The sequence below is a fragment of the Meriones unguiculatus genome, chromosome 18 (genome assembly GCF_030254825.1).
Source record: "Meriones unguiculatus strain TT.TT164.6M chromosome 18, Bangor_MerUng_6.1, whole genome shotgun sequence".
NCBI lineage: Eukaryota > Metazoa > Chordata > Mammalia > Rodentia > Muridae > Meriones > Meriones unguiculatus.
In genome coordinates this window covers 38,551,225-38,574,688 of record NC_083365.1, presented here as the reverse complement: position 1 = coordinate 38,574,688, position 23,464 = coordinate 38,551,225, and the positions used below count along the sequence as shown (strand labels likewise).

Sequence of the window (23,464 nt, the reverse complement as noted above, 5' to 3'; positions counted from 1 at the left end):
ATCTTAACGAACAGAATGGATTTCTGCTTAGATGGAATAGTATGCAGGTCAATACCTCCTCCCGTTCTGCCATAACAAACAAAGCTAGTTCAGATACTACTCAGACTGATGCCTGGAGCCCCTCCCTCCACACTTCGGTTCATAGGAGGAATGTGAACTGTCAAACTCTAATAGCTACTAGATAGCTTTCCACCCCCCAGTGACCTCTGCTCATTAATTAAAAAGCCTTATCTGAATGAGTATGAGTTTGGGAATAAAATTAAGTTGCCTATAATCCTTAACATCTGTGCACCAGGAGCCCTTTATCCTTAGCTCACCTTGTAAAAAAAATACTGACTTAGGTGGATTAGGATGGCACAACTCCAGGGGCTAAGTTGGTGTCTTAGTCAGGGTTACTATTGCTGTGATAATACACAATGACCAAAAGCAGCCTGGGGAGGAAAGGGTTCATTTGGGGTGCATGTCCTGAGTCACAGGAACCCAAATCATGTTGGAACCTGGAGGCAGAAGCTGATGCCAAGGCCACAGAGGACTGCTGCTTATTGTCTTGCTTGCTCCTTATTACTTATTCCACCTGCTTCCTTATAGAAGCCAGAAACACCAGCCCAGGAATGGTCCCACCCACAATGGATTGAGTGCTCCCCCATCAATCACTAATTAAGAAAACTCTCTACAGGCGATCCTACAGTCTGATTTAAAAAAAAAATGGAGGCATTCTTTTTAAATTGGGATTCCTCTCAAATAACTCTAGCTTGTGTCAAATTGACATAAAACTAGCCAGCACAGTTGGGAATTATCATGAGTTCTGGGTCATCCTGGGCTACATGTAAAGAACCCCCATCTCAAAAAAACAAAAACACAAAATAAGATTTATGCCTTTAGATTACTTTTTCACCATCTTCAAGTTGATCAACACACACTGAAGTGACATGGCTATAAAAATATTTATTTACAACAACAACAAAAAAGAGCATTGCAATGACTAGCAAGGTTCTAGGTCCAAAGTTGGAGGCACAGAAATGATCAGGTCACACTGCAAATTTGCCATCTCTCCTTTTTCATTTTCTCGTTTTATATCTTTTTATATCGTGTGCTAAAGTAAACAGGTAGGGGTATCATGAGGGTCCCTGTCCCTACAGAAGAGCCTGACTGCTGTTCACTCTTCAAACACCTTTGAGCACACAAACATTGTAAACCAGACGTAGCAGAGTCTGGACTGTGTGGGAGACTTTAAATAAAATCTGGGCCAAAGGATTTCCAGGATTAGGGCTTTTCCAATCACCCAGTGAACTGAGGGATTGTAATTCACACCTCTTCCTGTGCTTTCAACCTGTGCAACCACATTGGTAACAGCAAATGCCAGTCTCAACTGCCAAGCTCCCGGAACTCATTTCTAATGACCTCTTCCATGCAAGTCAAGCCACAGGATTTGGACACGAATCTTTAGCATTTGTTACATGCTCACACCAAGTTGGCCAAACATAACTTCCTGCTCTTAAGGAAGACGGCTCAGGCAAAGACCCAGAAGTCTGGAAACACACGAAGATACAAATGACTCCTCTATCAAGTTGCCAAAGGAAAGTAAGGGGTTGAGTTCCCTTAAAAGAAATGGCCATTCAAAATGTCAAGAGAGCACACCTGCCAAAGGGCTCCTTCTTTCACTACAGAGAGCTCTAGAATGTTCTGGGTGAGAATGAATTGCCAGTTGGGATGAAATCTGTACCTCCCAAAGCACTCACCGTCCTATAATAAGGACATGGTGACAGGTGTTGACTCAAAGAACCATCCATAAAATATGGAAGTCTATGCTAGCTGTGACCTAGGGTACAGCGATAAAGGACAAATCCCTTCCAACAAAGAGTGTGTGATGAAACAAACAGCACATAGAGAAGCCACTAACCTACAGATGAGGCCATTTCTGGGACCAATGCTGTTGTTGAACAGAAAACAAAAGAGGGCGTTGTATGACACAATGGCAGGGTCTTCGATGGCAGGTGACCAGTGTGATCTCATGCTTTCCTAGGAAACTGGGGCCACCTTCTATTTGTTTGTTTGTTTGTTTGTTTGTTGGACTTGGGTGTGATCCTATACCTGGTGTGATGATTAATCTCCATTGTCAACTTGACTGGATTTGGAATCAGGGGAGACACCTTCCAGAGTATGTTTTCAATGGTTTTTCCAGAGAAGTTTTACTGAGGAAGGAAGACCCACCCTGAGAGTGGCTGGCAAGATCCCTTAGGATGGGGATCTGGACTAAAAAAAAAAAAGGGGGGGGGAGAGAATGCCAGAATTCCCTGTTTCCTGTTTCCTGGTCTTCCCAGATGTAAAAAGCTCCAGAGCATGCTCCAGCTACCACGAACTCTGTCACGCTTCCCCTGTCATAGTACACTATCCTCTCTTTAACTGTAAGCAAAAAAGAACTTCTCCTGCCTTCAGCTCCCTTTCTGTCGGGTATTTGCTCAGAGCCATGAGAAATATAAGTAATAGACTTGAAAAAAGAAAATCTCTCCTCCTACCCCAACGCCAGATTAAGTTAAGTTTGGAATTCATCTTTATTTTCCAGGGTTCAAAAGAAGATGCCTCTAGAATTTGGACTCAGTAAGGTAGACAAGAGAGACTTGGAGGGTAAGTATATGAATGTAACTGAATATCTTGGCTTTGAGGGTAAGGGCTCCATTTGGATCATAAGCTGGTTACACAATCAGAGTTAGCAGGGCTATATCTGTCTCTCCTGGATCCTAGCCATAAATCTAAGGCAACTCAGGGTTCCAGAGTAGCCTAACAGTGTAACTCTGATCACCGGTGCTAGTATTACTTTAAGTCCTGGTATGTGGAAATGGTAGTGCTTTAACCCCATCGAATTTAAGATCATAACAGACAGGATCATTATTCAAAAGTGGGACCCGACTCTCAGCTAGGCTATGTGGGGCATGTCATATTTTTTAATCTTTAAGCCAAGGTTCTTCATCAGTAAAGTGAAGGTAATGATTTTCTCGTGGAGTGCTTGTAAGGATGGAAAAAAAATTTACAGCCAGAGCACTAGGCAAAGTACCTGAGTGTTAGCATAGTGCTTGGTACTTGGTGGCTATTGGCCAATATCTCAAGATTAAGGTGTCTTCAAAGAGGCCTATAGGTAAAAAACCTCTTAAGCTAAATTAATACATTATCAGTCACTGTATCTTTGATTAATGCTAAGGACCTCCAGCTCTCAAGATGATCTGGGACCAAGATCTGGAACCAAGCAACCCAGATATGTGGCTTCTTACAATTCAAACTGTGAGTAGGAGATTATGGGTGATAAATAGAAAAATAGAGGAGACAGACAGACAGACAGGTAGGTAGACAGATAATAAGTAGGTAGGTAGGTAGATAGATAGATGATAGGTAGGTAAATAAACAGATAGACATATAGATAGATAGTATTACTGAATTAACTTGGCAGATTAGAGAGATCCAAATGTTTTTTATAAAGAACATCATGCTAGGAAGAATTCTGTTCCATCAAACCAGTGTGGGTCCCATTAGGTCCAGCCTTATTCACATATATTTTTTTATCTCCACAGTGTCAGACATGGAGTGTGATACTAAATAATGTCTCTGGTTCAGTGGGGAAAGCATCAATTTTACATGGAGCTCAGTGAGCATCTCTTACTGATAAGTTATGGGTGCTAGAAGCATCTCTTCAGCTTTCTAGATCCGAGTGTTTTCGTTGGAAAAAGAAGTGATTGGATTTAGGGCCTCTAGGTCCCAGCCCAGCTCTCAGCAACGAGAAGAGCTGATTAACTCTCCCAATGCTCCAGGGAGCCCAGTGACTCTTTTTTGCTTGCCAGGTAGTGGCATTTTGCTCTGCTATCTAGACAGCTGGGATGTAATGAATATTTCAAGCAGTGTGGACTGGCCAGCAGAGTGAAAGAGCAGACAAAACAAAAAGAGAGCGTGAATAGCATCCCATTCTCAAATTCCAGCAAATGAAGCCTTCTGCACACAGAGCCCAGAGTCCACCCATCAATGGAGCTGCAGGCAAAGAATGGTTTCAATTAAGTGAAACACAACAGAGTTGTTAATTTCCTTAGAGAGAATCTTCCTAAATTACTACAAACATCCCCAGCATTCCCTGCAGTGAACTTCAGTATTTCAGGCCAATTCAAACCATTCTTCAGTCCTGGGACAGTCTTTGCCTAAGGAGCTGCTCAGTGGGAACTATGGGAGATTGCCTCCCTAGGCTGGCTCTCCTGAACTCTGGTGGTCTTCAATGCTCCACTGTCCCTGAGAAAAAGGGAACAACTCCCATCATCCCCTTTCCTCCTTAGCAGTCTTTCTGAGTTGTTACAACTGTGTCTCTGTACTCAAAGATCCAGAAAAAAAAATTGTTTTAAAAAATCTAGATTCTTCAAAGACAAGAAGGAGACCTTGACTTTTCTAGGCCCCTGAGTCTCAAGAGCAGAAAAATATAATTTACCAGCCAAAGCAGAGTGGGAACTCATGGAACTCCAGAGTGCTGGAGGGGGAAGACAGCTCTGAATTAATTAGTGCAAGCACGTAGAATCTGAGGCACTAAACAAGTGATGGTTCCTATCCAGGAGCCTCCATTCCTCAGACTCCTGTGACTCTAACGAAATTTTATCGCTCATTTATACAACACATATTTACTCAGAAGAACAGGTGGGTGTAAGACAATAAATGCATGCAAATTGGGAGCAACTGAAGTAGGCCATAGTACATGCTCAGTAAATGTACTTCTCCAATAGGAAGAGAAAACCATAGGCAACTGGCCTAGACTCCCCCAGATGCCAAGGAAGACTATGAGCTCTGAATCGATTATGTATCTATACGATGAAAAGTTATCTTTGCTTTGATAATCTGTTTCATTCCAAACAACAGACTGAAAAGCTAAGCCAACTCTCACGAAGTTAAAGAAAGATGAGAAGCTGACTCAAATGAAAATACTCCTCTAAAAGGGTGCAAAAGCCTTGCTCATTTTTGGGGTGTGGCTGGGAGTGGCTTTTGGAGGAGAGCAGAACCAAGCAGTTAAAGGCAATTACAGATATTTTTGGAGGTGAAAGAATTGAACATCCCAATGACAGACGGCTAGGCATTTACTTCATGCCTTTGGAAACTAGCCCCCAAGCCGGGACTTGTGGGAAGGGTGTGGTCCCTGAGAAACTCCAGCAGAAGGAAGCTTCTACATTAAACTACCCCCTACAGGTTCCTCTGTGCTCTAAGGCCACAGAACAATACAGTAAAGTGTCGTCTCTAGGGCTTGGGGAAGATGCCTCAGGAGGCAAAATGGCCACCACACAAACATAAGAAACTGAGATCAGAGTTCCAGCCTCCACCTAATCAGTGAGGAGAGAGGCTTGGTCCTGTAACCCCAAGGTTGGGGAGGAAGAAATGGGGGAGTCTCTGACGTGCACACATGTATGCAGGCATGCTCACACCACACACACACACACACACAGACACACACAAGCAAATGCCACTCCTCTTCCAGCTCTCCCCTCCCCCCCCCAGGCAAATGCTGCTCCTCCTCCAGCCCCACCACCAACTGGAACAACTGGAGGCAGGAAAGCCTGATCCTGCTGAGACAAGCAGCCTGGGAGATTGACTGTAATTGTGCAAGTAAAGACAGGACCCAAAGTGTGGTTCCCAGTTCGCTTCCACAAGCTACAGCCAGGGTTCCCGGAACTTCACAGGCTGCTTCATCTGCTCAGAAACTGTTCCAGGAAGCCCATTCGGGTGTCAGCACCCTGGAGTACTGACCCCACCAAATGAAGTGAGAAGTCACTGTTTTGGCTACCATTATGCTCAGAAAATAGAATGAAAATTTTCCCAAGCCGTTGGAAGCATTCCTCAAATGCACCCGGAGCACAGTTGGGGCTGAATGCGGAAGAGGGAGGCCTAGGATCTGTAGGATCATAACAATGATCATAATTATTACCATTGAAAGCTTGTTCCATGCCAGAAATTCTATCAAGGGTTTCATGTACAGCATCGCAGCAGCCCTTAAGCCACGGGAATTAAAATTCTGTTTCAGAGACAAGACAAACGAACACAAAGAAGCTAAGAGCTTAAGGCAGCATCGTTGGCAAGTGGCAGGACTTGAATCCAGCTGTGATGCCAGGGCCCATGTTGCTTTCTGAGCATATGGGATGCCAGATGATCCTGACAACTGTATGGTTTGGAGTAAACAGTTTCTGTTCCAGACTTTAGAAAACGACAAAATACCTGTCTTTGGGAGACATTGCTCCTGGGGAGCCTGTTTGAAGCTAGGGCTGGTTTCTGAATGTCTTTCAGAGGGGTCTGGAAAAGTTGTTTGGAAAAGAAACCAGATAAGTTTTCCAAAGTTTTCAACAATGCAAACAAGGCAGAATCCAGAAGTGGCTAATGATTGTAACACTCCAAAAACAGAAACAGGAAGCTCACACACTTAATGGGGCATTTCCCCATATGATGAGGCAGCAGCTGAAGGAAGCCTGGGGTCTACCTAATGGTGCTTGTTGGAAAGAAGAGAGAACTGCTCCAAAGGCACCTCTGGAGAGAGCCTTTGGGACTGTCTCTTTCTGCTCCAAGAGGGGCCTGGAGTGTCCACAGCTTGCTTCTACAGACCTCGCCCCAACTGTCCTGTTTCTAGAAGAAGGACGCTTCTTCTCTTTTTTCTGCATATACCCCAAGGGGTCAGATGCTGTACACAGTCAGCTTCCATGGGCCACCATTGTAGGAAACCACAGAAGAGAATCTCACGGATGATGCCAGTCATGGAAGGACTGAGGGAACTGAGGTGACACACAGCAAGAGAAACGAAGGATGGAAAAAGATGCAGCCTGCTTAGTGAGCTCTCTTAAGTGTGTGTGTGTGTGTGTGTGTGTGTGTGTGTGTGTGTGTGTGTGTGTAAAAGAGAAAGAGATAGAATTTGAAAAGAGTTTAAAGAGACAGTATTAATTGAAAAATAATAGACTTAGTGGTTAAAGGTAAACAATACAAATAGATAGATAGAGTGGTAGATCCATAGCCAGATAGATAATAGAGGAAGAAATGTTTTGTTTTTGCTTTTTAAACTAAACATCAAACTTAGCCCAAACTCACCATATCTAACACAAACCTCTCCAATACTAAAGTAAATCACAAGCCTTAAGAGAAAGGAATTCTAGTCCCGATCTCATTCATTCCATAAGGATTCCTTCAGTAATTCTATGTGCTGGGTATTGAGCTACTGGTGTCAGGACAGTAAATAAGGTTCATGGAGTCATGATACCAATAGAAGTTATGGCCCAGTGGAGAAGCCAGAAGTTGGACAAGTCAACCGTACGGCACAATGAGTATTGACAGAAGCACAGGATGTGGCGGGAGCCAAGAGCTCATTCTAGCAGCAAGCCTTTGCTCTTCAAGGTCCCAGCTAGGAACTGAAGGATGGGTTAGGAACTGATTAACCAAGCTGAGGTTCAGCAAGCTACACAGCTGTGAAATTTACCTCAAAATAAAGTATAGTTCATCTGGGCTGAAGAGAATTTGTTTCCTCTAGCTCCTTCACCATTAGATAGAGAAAAATCTGGCTTCCTTCCTTTGTACTACACAATCACATCTGTGAGGCCCATCTTTAAACATCCTTTCATAGGGTCATAAATCCTCAAACTTTATTTAGGTGGCCAAAAAGGAATGGAAAATCACCACAAGAAGGGAAGAACGTAAGAGCTGGAGGTGGGGTCCTGGACATGACATGGTTATAACACTCACGAACTCACCATGGCTGTGGAAACCTGCACAAGATCGGGCCTGCCAATGTTTCGTCACGAATAGAGGAGATGACAGTGAGGCCTCACCCCTCCCTAAGGAACTATCAGCAGTCAGTGGTTGCTGGGAGACAGGAAGTCACTTTCTTCAGTGCTGTAGCCACTGACAAGTTGTTGATATCTCAACATATAACTTCCCAATCATGCTCATGTGAGCCATTATAACTAAACCCAGTTGGTCACACACAAAAACGGACTTGAGAGCATGAGGCAGACTTATTTGGAAAAAGAAAGACTATGGCAGATGACAGAATGAGAATGAAAGAAGGGAATGGGGAGGGAAAATGACTCAAAATCATTATATGCATGTATGAAACAGTCTATATATATATATATATATATATATGTATATATATATATATATATATATATATAATTTCTGAAGGCCTCTTTCAGGAAGTTAGACTCATGAGCACTGGGGCAGGGAATTAGCCCAGAAAAAACAAGCAAACAATCAAATAAAACCCTCCTATCTCTCCTCAGATTTGGACTCAAAGGAACAAGAAGAACAATATTAGTATAAAATTCAGTAGTCAATTCCAGATCCCCTAAACCTACTTTGGGCCTTCATGGAGCTAATGTACTATAGTGGCATAGATGAGAGTTCTGAAGGTATAATCTAAGATTCAAACCCTCAAGAGTACATGGATTAGCTCTGACCTTGAATTGTAGTAAACTTGGGGAAAATCATTAAAACTTTGCTACGGTTAGAAAAAAAAAATAAAGTATGGTAATGCTAACCACAAAGTTAATGTGAATACTGGATTAGATAATGGAGCTGAAAACACTTCACACACATTAAAACACTCCAGTGGAAAAATGTAATAGAAAGGGGAAGCTGACCAAATCCCTCCGGGGTCATCATCTCAGAACTTACAGGAAGAGATGTTCATCCAAGGTCAGACTAATTCTTTTTTAATGGATCACTGCAGAGAAGTGGTCCTCCTGTATGGGCCAGCTCCAGCAGTGAGGATATGGGTTGCAAGCCATGAGTTTCCAGTAATAAAGTGCTCAAGCATGCAAAAGATGAGCCCAGGAGCGATCTCTTATAAATTACAAGTTTAAGGTTATGTCTCAATGGTTTTTCCTATTGTGGAAGAGAAGAAAGGATACCATTATAACTACTAGGATTGAGGGGGGAAAAACATAGACCGAGTGAACATCAAAATGAAATGAGTCTCCCACAAAACCTAGCCATGAGGTGCGGCCTCTCAGAAAAAGCTGGAGAGTATGGCTAGAAAATAAAGAAATTTGCTTTTCCTTTTTGGCTTTGTCTCATTTGAGTCTTAAATCATAGTTCTACCAAATTGATAAGTACTTTCTGGGGCCTTACACATCATAGCAGACATTGTTACCATGGCAATATGGATCTAACTGAACTCAACTTTGCCCAGAAATCTAGAACTTGTTCTGAAGCAGGACCTGATTCCCATATTCAATGGGTGTATCAATGATTGGCTTAAGTCAGTCACAGTGGCCTGAGTTCTCCTTGCCAGCCATGTGATTTTACTGTCCATTGAAAGAAATGGGTTTTCATGCATGGAACTGTGGGTGCCAATTAGGCAAAATGAAAAAGACTAACTGCTTTTAGAAGACAATGAAAATAGCAGGGTCCAACATTAGAAAAAGAATGCCATGTGTTTTGGCAATATCACTGAACTCCTGAAATTACCCTCCACCCATTTATCTTATGGTGGGAGGAGTTATTTCGTGAGAGCTGCTTGCTCTATCGCTCACAGAGATGCTCAGCTTAGATGCCCTAACAAGTGAGGACCCAGATGCAGGTGATGGAGAGTGAGCATGTGGTTTGCTGCCTCGATGGGTTGTAGCTTCTGATGAGTTGTGATAGTTGTAACTCTATCCCTATCTCACCTACCAAAGGAAATACATCTGACTAAAAGAGGATGCGAAGAATGTTATCATCATGATGAAGCAGATACCCTTTACTTTTTTCTCTTGTATCAGACACGCTTGCTGACGAAAGACCACTTGGAGCAGCCACTGTCTGTACCATTTGGTAAATATTTTTTATCATCCCCTGAATTTCGAGTGTTTGTTTTCTCACCATATCCATGCCATTGTTATGAAAGAGTCTACTCTTGCCATCTTCAAGGAGTCAGAAATTACCAAGAAGATAAAGCAGTGAGGCCCCTGAAACCAAGTGGGTTGACATTCATATCCCAGGAGTGCATAGCTGCTCAGCTTGTCTGAACCCAAAGGATGCCCCTGCATGGCCACAGAAAGTCATTCAACATGCCACCTCAACATGCAATCAAACCCTCGATCCAAGCCAAAAGGTTTAATCCTACACCCAGGTAATATCCCAACCTGTAAGTAAATTATAAATTTTCTCCAGTGCTGCTCCTTGAGGCATCTGCTGTTTCTCCAGAATGTGCCTTCTTGTGCCATACCAGCACATGCTCCTGAAAGCTCAAGTCACTTCACAGGTTCCCATGAGTCTCTTCTCCCACGGTCTATTGCAGAGCAGACGTGATTGCCGACTAGTTTTAGCATCTGGAGGACTTACATTTCTTGCTCTTTTATACAACCCAAAAGTGCAGACAGAGGGACAGGCAGAGAGAAGAGGCGGGGAGAGAGAGAGGAGTAAGAGATGGGGGTCTTTGTGTCCTAGAGCCCCTGGCGGCAGTGACAAGTGATGACATCCCAGATTGCTAAGCAACACAGAGGCAGCCTGCCTGCATATTAACACTAACACTATGTACTTTGCAACACTTCCTTCTGACATGGTAGCATCTTTGGCTTGTGGTGCCTAGGTCATGGTTAATTCTCTGTTAGGTTCTTTCTTTTTCTGTTTCTCTCTCTTATGAGCCTTAGTTTGGTGCTGCTGTGGGGATCCTGTTCAGCTCACACCTGTCAAGCTGTCAGCACTAAATAACCTTCCCACCTGTCTTCAGTGCTGCAACTGACTTATCCCACCAAAAGCACTGAGACCCATCTGTACAGAGCACCCCAGTCCCCTGCCAGCCTGAATGCATTTGCAGGCCTCAGGAAATGGCACAACCATGAAGCCTGAGCCAATACGGAGCCCTCATAGATAAGAAGGGGGTAGAAGCTCTGAGCATTCCGAAGAATATGGTTTCAACGATTGGGGTCAACCAGCAACAGGAGACACAGATAAAGGTGAAAGTTACCCCAGGTAATAATAGCACCTTGTAGTTTTATTCACGTGCTTCAGCCTGACCAGGGAAAAGGGGGGAGGAAGCGGGACCAAACAAACCTACTTTCACACCAGCAAAGGTGCAGAGGTTGAGGGGAGGCAGAGAGATTCTTATCCGAGGTGGTTCACACAGTACATGGAAGCATTAGACAGATAGCCAATAGCCTGAGGTCACACAATTAGGCTTTCACGGGTTGGGAATTAGAGCAGAATGTCCTAATCTTACCCAGGGGCTATTTCTAGTAGACTCTCCATGGAGCCTTTTGTTTATACCTAACTTCTATCTTATCATACCTTCCCAGGTAGTGAGCCTACTTTCCCCCTTTGGGATGTGTAGGGAAACTTGAGTGGCCCAGAGAGGCTGGCTAGCCTGAGCTTAGAATTCATCTTTCTTGACTGGAAGCTACTTGCTATGAGCTGGGCCGGTCTGTGGAATGTTGCCGCTGTTTTTCCGTTCAAGAAGCACAGCGGAGTGCCCAGTGGCAGCTGAGAATGCAGAGGCTCTGGGGCTGATAAAAGTTGTAATTAACATGCACATACAACCCTTTCATCTTCAAAGGCTTTCTGCCCATTAGCCAGTTATTTCTCCTATCACCCTCATGGGTGAGGCATCAGCTTTTTCTGTCTTCTCGGTTTGCAGATGGAGGTGATGTGGAGAAAGGGCCCTTTGCCAGGAAGTCTGGCCTCGGTTCAAACAGCAGATTCCTGACTCCAAGCATCTAACTTGACACGGGGTGATGGGAAAACAGAATAAGCATGAATCAGAAGAGAAGGCACAAGTGACTGAACCTGTCTTCTGGGTAAAAGACTATTTTTGTACTGTTCTGGAAGCTGGGTGTGGTGGACGGTATGGCTCCTTATCTAGACTCAAGAACGGCTGAGCTTCCAGAGAATCCCACATATGACTTATGGAAACATAAGCTAGAAAGTCTGGTGCTCTAGTATGGTGGCATTGTTGTGACAGAAGGGAGCCAAGAACTCTATAGTTTGTCCATGGCAGACATCACTAACAGATCACAGCATTCCTTGTATAAAGATTAAGCTTTTTAATACAGCACCTCAGGCAGCCTTTATTGATCAGTAATAAATTGCACATGGGCAGAAATCAACCTGTTACTGACGCCACAGAACTTGTTTGGGAGTCACTCGAATTATCACTCTCCAAACCAGGCAGACATTAAAGTTCTCACTCCCACTCTGGAGTTCACCTTGTTCCAAATTCTGTTAGCGTCATTCCTCCGAGCCTCTGAATCTCTGAGGCAGAATCGGACCCAGTAGACAATGCCACTATAATTCTGTCACCTGGAATTGTTGTGTCTCACCCCTTCAGCATGAACTACCTTATGAATACAAATGACCCCTTTAATTCCAACAAAACCATAATTTTCTCATGTTTTGTTCATGTTTTACCCTCTTTGCTTCTCATCTCTCTATGTTCTTACACACACACACACACACACACACACACACACACAGCACATCTAATTCCCTGAGGTCTTCCTACACACCAGCTCAGGGCCATGTCCCACCTTCTCTGATCTCCACTCAGGCATGCGCTGTCTTGCTTAGCTGTCCTCTATTAACATATCAGACGTTTGAGGAGAATAGTTCTTCTGCATCCCTCACTTCTTTCCAATTGTCAGTCACACAATTCAATATAATGAACTGTGTGACCGGCTTGTCACCATTTTATATTCGAGGACACAGAAGCGGTGATAAAGGACGGGCCATGACCATTTTGTGACCAAGAAGAAGGGCTGTCTGCTGGCCATGTGTGGGTTCTCACATTTCCTAGAGCAACATAGTGACGGGTTGAAAGTACAAACAGAGGAACTACACTCAACAACTAAAGGCACAAATACGACATGATGGATTCCAGGTGAGTAGGACATGGAGACAAGCAGAAAAGATTTCAGTCAGCCTGAAGACCCTCAGTGACTGAGAGAGAAGGTTGGAAGAAGACAGGGTACTCAGCCTCTGACCCACTTTGAAAATCTCTTCAGTAGCACAGTGCTGATGATTTCTTTCTTTCTTTTTTTTTTCTTCCACTGAGCAAGAATTTCTTTGGATTTATATGAAAAAGAATTTTCAATCTGGAAAGCTCTTGGTAGAAAGAGTAAACTCATCTAACCTGCTTTGTACAGTATCCTACTTAAGTTTTATATGAATATGACATGTTTTATATACATGTATAATATCCATCATAAGTACATATATATTATCATCATTTTATTTTGTGTGTATGAGTGCTTTGCCTACATGTATGTCTATGGACCATATTTGAGTTTGGTACATTCAGAGGCCAGAAGAGAGTGTCAGATGCCTTGGAACTGAAACTACAGACAATTGTGAGCTCCCATGTGGGTGCTGGCAATAGAACCCGGGTCTTCCAGAAGAGCAGCCGGTGCTCTTAACTTCTGAGTCATGGCTGAAGCCAATATTTACATGTATTGCAGTGGGTGCTTTGGCTGAGCGCATGCATCTTTTTGTGCTAACATGCTGTAAAGGCTCTTTGAGGGAATTTGAGAAATCCAGCATGCTCATGAAACTTTGAGAGTGAAGGACATAACTCTTTCTTCTCTTCAAAAGTTGGGTTTTCAGGCCTCTTGGTACAACATTGTTTGAATTATTGCTTGAAGCGATGAGTGTTTTGTTCAGATCCTGCTGACCAACTCAGGACTAGGCCCCTGCAGTGGAAGCTGTGTGGCTGAGATGCATTGTTAGCTTTTCTGCCCTGCGCTGCTGCATCTGCCCACTTCCAAGAAGGAGGGAGAATTTGGTGATGTGCGAGGAAAGAAGTAACTGTCCCCAGGAGAGAGCTGTCCCCAGAAGCTGCTTTTGCCTGCTGGTATTTATGAAGTGTAATTGCGTTTTTCTCCTAGTTTCCGGCATGGATTAATAATTAATTTCTGACATTTAATCCACACTGGGCATCATGCTTTTGGTGCTCTACTATTATAGTATCACAGTCGTGTTATTTTCTCCACTAAGTTTTATGAAGCACGTGGATTAGTGAACTCAGAGTGGAGAATTTTCAGAGCAGGGGGCCTGAAAAGGGCTGCAGAGATCACCTAGAGTCTTGCTCTCTCTCCTTTCACACATGAAAAAGATAGAGGAAATTGGTGGTGAGGTACTGCCTAGTGAATTAGTACCAGAGAGAAACAAAACAGAAAGATCATTTCTACACCGAGGGCGCTTCTGTACGCTCTGGCACTTCAGAACACTTGAGCTGAATCTTGTTCTAGACATAGCTACCTGAGCTCACTATGCTCTTGGGTGGCACAGAAAGAATGAGCTAGGATCTCTCTTTTTTCACATCATGGAGTCTTTGGCACTGGCCTCCCCCAAAACCAACCTCCTTATTCCAACAACACCAACTGTCTGGTTACATGGAGCAGCAACTAGATCTGGAGAGAAATAGCAACCTTTCTCTCCCCACCACACTGTTTTAACATAGGGATCAAAAAGTCAACATCTTTTCTCAGAGTGTGGCTAAGAGCAGGATCTTTAATGCTGGAAGTTTGCCATATGCAAGGTCAGATTTTTAAGATAAGGACCGAGTCGCGGTAACAGCCAGACCTAAAGGAAATCAAGAGGCCTACTTTACTGGACAAAATCAAATGGGCTTTTTAACCTCCTTGCCTTGCCTGACATATCAAACCTTAAGAGAGATCCACTTAAGCTGAAGAGGGTGCCCAGAAAAGAAACTTCGGAGTTTGAGATTTGCTAAAAGGAGCACAGGGGAAGGACACGTTTTCTACAGACCAAAAGAGAAGAGGCAAAGTTGAAGATAAGCCAGAATTTACCAAAAGTAAGTCAGATAGTTATTGATGGTGATTTCTTCCAGATTAAGCCCAGAAATTTTATTCAGTTAACTATCTACATATTTGATGAGAGCTTACTCTAATTGGGGAAATATGCCAATAGCTGCGAGCTATAGTGTCTACAGACATGGTGGTGAGGCATGGGTTTCCCGTCGGGAGCTTTGGAGCGACACAGCCACCACTAAACGCCTCTCTTTAGCTTCTTTTTAAACTAAGTCTTTGTTGTTTTGTGTGCAAGTGTACACCCATGTATGTACATGCTTGTTTGTATGTGCTTACGCGCAGGTGTACATGGAGGCGGGAGGACAGGCTCGTGTCATTCCTGAGAATTGGTCGATCCTGCGCTGAAGACACAGGATCTTCCACTGGCTTAGAACTTGTCAAACAGACTTAGTTGGCTGGACCAAGGGCTCCAGAGATCTTCCCATATCCACCTCCCCGTGCTGGGACTATAAGTATACACTGCCCTTCCTGGCTTTGTACATGGATGCTATGGACCGAACTTAGAGCCTTGGACTCTGGAAGCAAGCAGTTTGACAACTGAGATATCACCCTAAATGAAGTTCTAATGAATGATCAGGAAGAGAGCAGCTAGTGAACAACAGACAGGAATAACTGCACTTGGGGCTGTCTAGCCGGATGAACCTGACCTTTAAGGTATCATGAAGACAGGCTCCAACTCAAGATGAAGTGCCGGAAGATTTGCCCTCCAAACCTCATCCATGAATGTATGGCCTCTTCTCTTTAGGCTTCCCTGAGTCCATATCTTCCCTTTGCCTCCATTTCTTTGGAAACCCCACAACTCTCTGGTAGCTATAGAAAAGAATCAAGTAGTCCCCTCTAGGCTTCAATTTGGGACTCATATCTGTTAGACTCAGCTTTTTGGACTGGGCACAGTCCTCACTGGCAACATTTGTGTCTGACATACTTATTTGATGCTTTTGAAACCTACAGAGATGGAGTCAGGATTACCGTGAAATGACTGTCAAAGCCAAAGGCAAGTGCCAGCTGCAGGCAACTGCTCTTTTTCTCCCTTGTGTCTTAGTTTGAATGATAGTGAACGCTTGCAAAGAGGAGGTTTCACTATTATCCTTTAAAAAAAAATGAAATAAGGAACAATGGCTTGTGGCTGATGCAGGGCACATGTGGGAAGGGGGGAGGTGCTTTTGGAAGGCTCTGCAGACCTGCTTAAGGGTAAAGAGACACATGACTTTGACACGACAGATGCGGAATCCTGAAAGAGTTCCTGCCATTAGGCGAAGGGTCCACAGCCCTTCCCACAGGCTAAGTCACATGTGCCCACCGTGCTTCACGTCCTTTCTTCCTGGATGGCTAGTTTCCCAGCCAGCAGTACCCAAAGAAAAGAATCTTACTCCCTGGATGACATTTACCTGCTTCACCAAGCAGATTTCAAGTGACCTGGTTTGCCAAAGAGCTGGGAAAAAGGGCTACCATAAACTAACTCCTCAGTGCCCTGGATGTGTAAAGCCGAATTCCTGGCAAACTCCTTCCTCAGTTTCCCTCCCGTCCCCATCAACTCCTGTTTGTAGAGTAAAGACCCTAAATGCAAAGGCTTTTAAGCAAAGAGCAGGTGTTTTGTTTCTATTGATTTGTTCCATGCCTTAGCTTCCTTTAACCACAAGCCACAATCTTAGATGATGGAAAAATATCAGTCAGCAAAGTCCACCTATACTCAGGTAAGAAATAATGAAGGGATCCCGAACAAAACCTCCTATCTCCATCCATTGACCTCACCAAGTCTGCACCCTCCCTAACATCTCACCACAAAGACTAGACTCCTATCTGGGTATTAGAATAAGTCAGCCACTCCGAGGATGAACGGGGCGAATGGGGGAAAGTTTCCATTACATGATCTTTTCCCTTTCTCTCTCTCTTTTTTTTTTGTTTTTTTTTTGTTTTTTTTTTGTTTGCAAGTCCAGTCCTCTCCTCAGACATCATGTTTTTAAAATCAATGACAAGAGGCTGGAGAGAAAGCTCAATAGGTTAAAGTGCTCTCTGCTCTTGCAGAGGACCAGAGTTAATTCCCAGCACCATATCAAGTGGCTCATAGTTGCCTGTAACTCTTGCCCCAGGGCATATGGCACCCTCTTCTGGAATCCGTGGGCACCTGCACTCACGTGACCACCTGGGTTTGACTCTCAGCCCTCTCCATGCCTTAAATTTTGCGCGTTAGTTGTCTCATATGTGATGGGGGATAATAAAAGCACAGTTTTTGTAAGATTGCTGTATAATTTAGACGAGTTAGTTTATAGAAAACAAAAAGAACGTCAGTTCTGTTTGTTAGGATTACTGACATTGGTTACCAGTAGCTCAGAAACAAATACAAAAGGTGTAAGAACTCTCAAAATGCTTTAACTTCCGGCCATTGTCGAAGGCAGAGATGCTCAAAAATCACGGCTCATGACTGATTCCTTCCTCCCTGGGGTTCTGCAATTAACCTTTTACTTTCAAAAGCTGAAGACTTTGAGGAAGGTTCTTGGGACCTGAGTTTTGCAAATCACACCCTTGGTGACTCAAGCCCTCCCCACCCACAATGAATCTGTCTGCCCACACTTGCACAAAGGAAGGACACATGCCCCAGGCAGCTGATGCACCCCGACCTCATGGGGTTCTGGCTCTGTGGGTCTAGCCCCCACAGTATCATATCCTCATCCTGAGTTGGACTCTCTACCTCTGAGCATTGGTGGGCAGGCGATCCACAGGAAGGCAGTTGTGAGCAAACATGCTTTGTACTGGGCAAGCTCAGTCCAGAGGAAGCTAGTGGAGTGTCCTGTCAGCTGCCAAGCTCCTTACAGATTAGGCGCTTTTGGGGTGCAGTAGTATAAGTTTGGATAGCAGGCCATAGAAGATACCAGACTCTTCTAGGAAGCGTTTCTGCATTTCTCTCTGCTGCTGCCACCTGCCAGAAGCATGTGGTCAGAGGTTATGTGGACCTCACACCCAAGGGCTCTAGCCTCGGGCCAGCAGTTAACAGAGCCAGTCGTTGCTGGACAGTATTTCATTTTGAGGTTTAAATGTGGGTTTGGTGTCATCATCCCTTTCCCTTCTCACCCAGCCATCCACGAGCCTTCTCCTTAGAAGGGCCCCATAGCCAGCAGCCACCAAAACCACAGACAGACAAACTCTCTGCTTGGGAAGAGGACATATAAGCCCCATCGTAAACACTTGACCAACCAAGCCTTCTCCCCCTGTCCAGAGTGGCAATGCTGCCAGCATCTGTCATACATACATAAACATATTTGCACATTCAGTGTGTCAGCCAACCTTCTTCTATGCATGGAAAGTCTTAGTCCACTATTTGAGACATTCATTTCAGTTCAAAGTTTCTGGTCCTCATTGTGGGCCAGCCCTGGAGGCTGGGACCACAAAACTGTGTGAGACATAATTCTTGACATTAGGAGATTTCATGGGCCTGCAGAAGGTAGGTAGCAGAGACACTTTTCCCATTTGACACCAGTGGCTCCCAAAACCTTGCTGGCCAGTTTGGAGATAGTACGGGTTATTATTTGCTTTTGTTTTTCCTAGTTATAAAGATCAAATTCAGGACTTTGTGCATGCTAGGTACTCTGTCACTGAGTTCCACCCTAGCCCCAGGAGTATATGTTTTAATAAATATTCAACCTACTAAGTGAGTGAAAAGTGGGGTTCAAATTTAAGGCTCTCCTTAAAAATGGCGTGTGCCCTTATTCAAGCAGAGCCACAAAGAAAATTGAGTCATCAGCTTCTTGTTGTGCAAACCCAAGAATTTCTCTCTGAAGCAGAGAAGATCCCCTTTGAAAACACCACAGGGCCAGGAAGCAGCTGCCACCTGCTTCAGCTCACTCTTTCACAAGAATCATTTCCTTCTCACGCTCTGGGTGGAGCTGCTAAAATGGAGGTATTGATGAAACATCACTGCAGCTCCTGCCTTGTCCCCAGCCCCAGCCCCAGCCCCAGCCCCAGGAGAGGCTGGTGAGGAAGCCATCTCTCCTCCCACCACCTCCTGTGTGTAAGTGGGGCCAAGTCTACCTGCTTGGGTGGCCACGTGTCTCTTAGAGGTTCTCAGTAAATTTTGGTGCAACATCTGTGACTTCTCTAGAAAGCCTTGTCAACCCACTGCCTGGGATTTCAAGACTTCTTCTCAAATGGGGTCTACATAACCATCCAAAGAGTACATAGCAATGCGTCTCTCTGGGTCATTACATCTGAAATGCCTGCGAGGGCAGCATGAGGGTGTCTGTGGGTCCTTTCTTAATTCGCAGGCAAAGGGTATTGCCCTGACTTGTCTCTTGGACAAGGAGCAGACTCTCCCTTTTTGCCAAGCCTACAAATGAGAGCATGTCTAAAGGGGCAACTGGACTCTGATAAGGGAACTGACTTATTTTTAGCAATAAATAACTAGGTTGGCATCTCTGACAGCTGTGGCTAAGCCTCGAGAAAGATGGGACAGAGGAGGGCGAGGCAGGGCAGCCAGGAGTCCTGTGGGGTGCCAAGAGAGGCCATTCATGTTCACTCTGCTGACTACAGTGAGAGTAGTGAGAGGCTGCACAGAATCTTTTAAATCCATTTTCCTTTAGTGTAAGAAACAGTGAGCCTCATTCTTAAACTCAAACTGGGTATATTGGGCCATAAAAGACAAAACTGTGATGAGTGTGTATGGTAATCCTGAAGGTAATTTTTTTTTAAAGCTATGCCATACCCCAACTGGCCACACCTTCCTCCTCACCACTGCAGGGGAGAGGATTGGGCTGCTACACTTTCAGAAATGTCCTCAAACCCTGGAGAGCAGGGAAGTCACCAATCCCTGTCTCCCATGGTCTGCTTCCTCTTGGGAAAAAGAAGGGTTTTTTTGTTTTTGTTTTGTTTTGTTTTTTTCCTAAGTGATCTTTAAAGTCCCCGTCTCCGAGTCTATGACAGTGATTCAGGGAATTTTTAGGGAATGAATGGAAGGAGATCTGTCATAGACCAGGAATTTCATGTAGTCCAGCGTCCCCTCCTGCATAAAGAGAAGTTGGCAGAAAACAGAAACTTTTCCCCTCAGCTGCCAGAGTCTCCCAACACATCAACTCGTCATGGTGACTTGGAAGAAAATAGAAGTCTTGAGTGTGTAGGGGAATAACTGAATGAACCAAGACTGACTTCAGCAGAGATGGAGCTGGCTTCCTTATTTCTTCGCATGGGAAGACTTAGCCTGCAGTCTAACTGCTAGTGGAAGAGGTATCCATAATGCTCAGAGGGAGCAGAAAGACGCTTCCACCCCCAAGCCCCAAGACTCTCACATGCACCCTCTCTTTAAACAGTCGAGGTGCGGTTTCCTAACAATGATCTCTGGCTGTGAAGGAAAAGCGAAAGGGCATGGGCAAGTGGACCGTCCCCCCTGCCTTCTACCTGGGGCCCGCTTTCTCCCTGCCCTGAGATATACCTGGGTTGCTTAGCCACCTCTGGCCATATTCTGCTCTTTCACTTTCCATGTACCCTCTGTCAGTTTCTCCTGTCACTCTACCCCTGCCCATCCTCCCAAAAAAAACTTGGCCCAGTCTCAAGGTTTCCTGATAATCTACCAAAACCAGTCACTTCCAGAATGGGGCAACCATAATGCCGCGTTTCTCCCTCCCCTTTCTTGTTCCCCTCTGCCTACTGAGACCCGCATCCTCTACCAAGCCACATCTCATTTCCGAGTCTCAGTTCCTTTCCAATAACTTTAAAAGGACGTGAAAGCCAGGGTCCAGGCAGCTGCTGCTGCCCTCACTCTCCACCCTTCTTCTCCTAGATCACACTAGAACAGGAAGCTGGAAACCCCCAGACAGGAGAGACCTGTGGGTCTCTAAGACCTGACTCCTGGGGGTCAGAAGATGCTCCAAGCATCCGGGAGGAGGCTTTTTAGAATAGCCGAGGGACAGGCTAGGAAAATGCAGGAGTTCAGCTTCTCAGCCACAGCAAATGTGGGGTTAGTGTGGCAACCTCCCTCCTGCCCTCTGCGCCCAAGTCCAGGGCTCTCCCTGCCCTTCGCTTACCCATCCTCAATGTTTCTGACCTCCACGGGCCCCTTGGAGCTCTGGTTCCCTTTGGAAACCTCCACCGCAGCCTCTGCTGGCCAGAATGCCACTTTCCCTGAACGTCTTTTTGACTTTGTGCAGCTGCGTTCAGATATCCCACGACAGTCCTAAGCTATGGAACGTAAGGAGTCTGAGTTCACAACCAGCGTCACCCTTTGCTGTGTGAATACGAGAAGTCACCTAACCTCTCTGAGCCTGTTTCTCTGCTGAAAAAAAAAAAAGAAAAAGAAAAAGAAAAGAAAAAGTGGGACACTTCTCACCAAATCACCATGAGGATAAAATGCGATAGCATATGTGAATGGCCTAACATAGAGCCTAGCACAGTAAAAGGGTACAATAAATGGCCAAGAGTGACTTCCTGTTGCTTCTGAATTCAAAATCTCCATTCCCCATCTAGCATGTCTAAAATGCCCAGGTTGACCCCCCTGCCCCACCCCAAGCCGGGCTTAATAAATTCTTGCTAAGAGGAACTCATTGTAGGCTGAGCTGACTTAATGACCTAGCTGGCACTTCTTAAAAGAAAAGCTAACTATGCTGGTGATAAAGCATTCATGGAATTATCTGCTCATATATAGACAAAGGAAAGGAAAGGTTGGAATTGAGCCATATACTGAATACCTGGTCCCAGCTCCTCCCCTTCACAGCCACCAAAGCCACCAACCTCGTTTAGATGGGTTATTGGGGTCGCTGCACTGCCTGGTACCCTGATACAGGAGCCCCCAGCTCAGAAGCTGCCAGGTAGCGAATATAACCGCTATTGCTGTTTGACTTAGCCCAGACTGGCAGAAGCAGAGGGCTGCAAGCACCAGGTGGCGGCTGGTCCAATCATTGCTTCTGTTATGTGTCCTCCGTGGCCCATTCTGGAACCTCTTGGGCACTCAGAACCTCACGCAGAAGCAATTGAAGCTCCCACAAGTTAAAGCAGTTGGTGACCAAAGCGGACTGTAAGAGCAGGGGAAACAAGTCTAAGCGGGGACTCAGGCTCTTCAGCTTTCCGGGACTCCTTTCGGAAAAGTTTCTGACTTATAACTGTGCGGCCACCCTGAGGACAGCTCTACAGGTCCCTGCTCAAGCTCTGTCCCAGTCCTGGCTCTGCCACGCTAGCCACAGCCAGCCAGGCTTGGGGAGCGCCTGAGCACCAGATCCTGTTAGTCGGGACCGACCGCCTTTCATCCAAGAGTACAGTTACGTTTGCGCCATGCGCTCCAGCAAGCGCCGGCGACCTCGCCCAAAATCTGCTGAGGGCAACCTGCCCAGCCAACTTTCTTTTCCCTTTCCCTTTCACCAAAGCACCGCTTCCCAAGAACAAACTGTCTCCAACAGCATAGCCCCTAATCCCAGCTTTGCTTTGCTGAGCCCATCTCAGTGCAGCCACTCCTAGGGCGGGCGATTCAACCCAGGGACGCCCAGTTGGAGTCCATCGGCACTCTACGGCACTCCGCGTTCGCATCCCGCTGCTCAGGCTGGCGGGCTACTCACCGATCTGGGGCTGCGCCAGGCTCAGCTGCAAGAGGCAAAGTCCCCAAGCTGCGTGCCACCAAAAGTTGTCCATGGTCTGCCGGATGAAACCGAGGGATACAGTAGCCTCTGGGAAAGGGTCTCCCGGAGCGGGTCAAGGAGGGCGGATGGAACCTGTCACAGGCTAGGGGCAGCTGGGCAATGAGACCGCCTCGGAAGTTGGCTGCAGTTTTTATTCCAGGCTTTGAAAGAGTGACCTAAGAGGGAGGGAGCGCGCGAAGGACACACCCAAAGCGAGGGGGCTGTGACTAAGCAGCCAAACGGAGGTTTAAAGACACACCAGCCTGCTTTCGCTGCTGCCCTTGCGCCCCTGCCCTCTGTCCCGGGACAGCTGAGAATTGCTGTCCTCCCACCCCCACCCCGTGTGCCCACGTCCCCCTGGACACTCCACAGGCTTCCTTCTGTGGCCAGCCAGCCTGCCTAAGGGGAGCACTGCCTGACACAAAAAGAATGACTGAATCCTGTGACCTTGCCCCTCTGAGTTGAGAGCCTCCAACCTCTCCTTTGCTGCTAACCTTCTGGGAACCTGGCTAGGGAGTGGCTGGGTTTCCCAGGAAGCTGGACATATCCTAGGGAGGAGCTGAGACAAGGGAACTCCTGCTGGGAGTATGCCCTGCCGGGTGGGGGCTGAAAAGTGGGGAATTGTGGGAGTGTCTATTCGGAAGTCCAAAACACTTGAGAGGATCTTAGCCCAGAGAAACCCAGTGATGGCCAACACATTTCATTCATGTTCTCAAATATCTACTGATCCTTCGACCAATCCCTTGAATCCTCCTAGGACTCACACAGCCAGCCAGCCATTCCTCTGTCCACCCATCTCTATATGCACCCATCTAGCCATATTCCACGTCTCCACCAATTCTTGCGTTCATTCACCTGTGCAACTTTTCACCCATCATTCCACAAACCCTTTTTACACCTATCCTAAAAGCTCACACCCCGCCACCATATTCCCCTTCCACCTTCCCGCATACTAACGCACGCACACATTTCCCTGCCATCAATCTATTTATCCTCATATCTACTCACATATTTATTGTTTCTTTCTTATTTGCATTTATACTCCCTTTGCTGCAGAACTTAAAACATTTCTATTTCTTG

The 23,464-nt window shown here is 45.6% G+C and overlaps 1 protein-coding gene across 13 annotated transcripts in view; it reads right to left on the bottom strand.

Moving 5' to 3' along the window:
* Cd44 (CD44 molecule (Indian blood group)) overlaps positions 1 to 22,562 on the bottom strand; it is an 86,011-nt gene extending 63,449 nt beyond the window's left edge. For 2 of the 13 annotated variants that reach the window (XM_060371711.1, XM_060371714.1), the window contains exon 1: positions 22,325 to 22,562. In XM_060371711.1, coding sequence (XP_060227694.1) covers positions 22,325 to 22,397 — 73 coding nt within the window. In that variant the 5' untranslated portion in view covers positions 22,398 to 22,562. The remainder of the gene's footprint in view (positions 1 to 22,324) is intronic. The other 11 variants (XM_060371713.1, XM_060371712.1, XM_060371716.1 and 8 more) reach the window with 8 other exon arrangements.
* Positions 22,563 to 23,464: the final 902 nt, after the last annotated feature.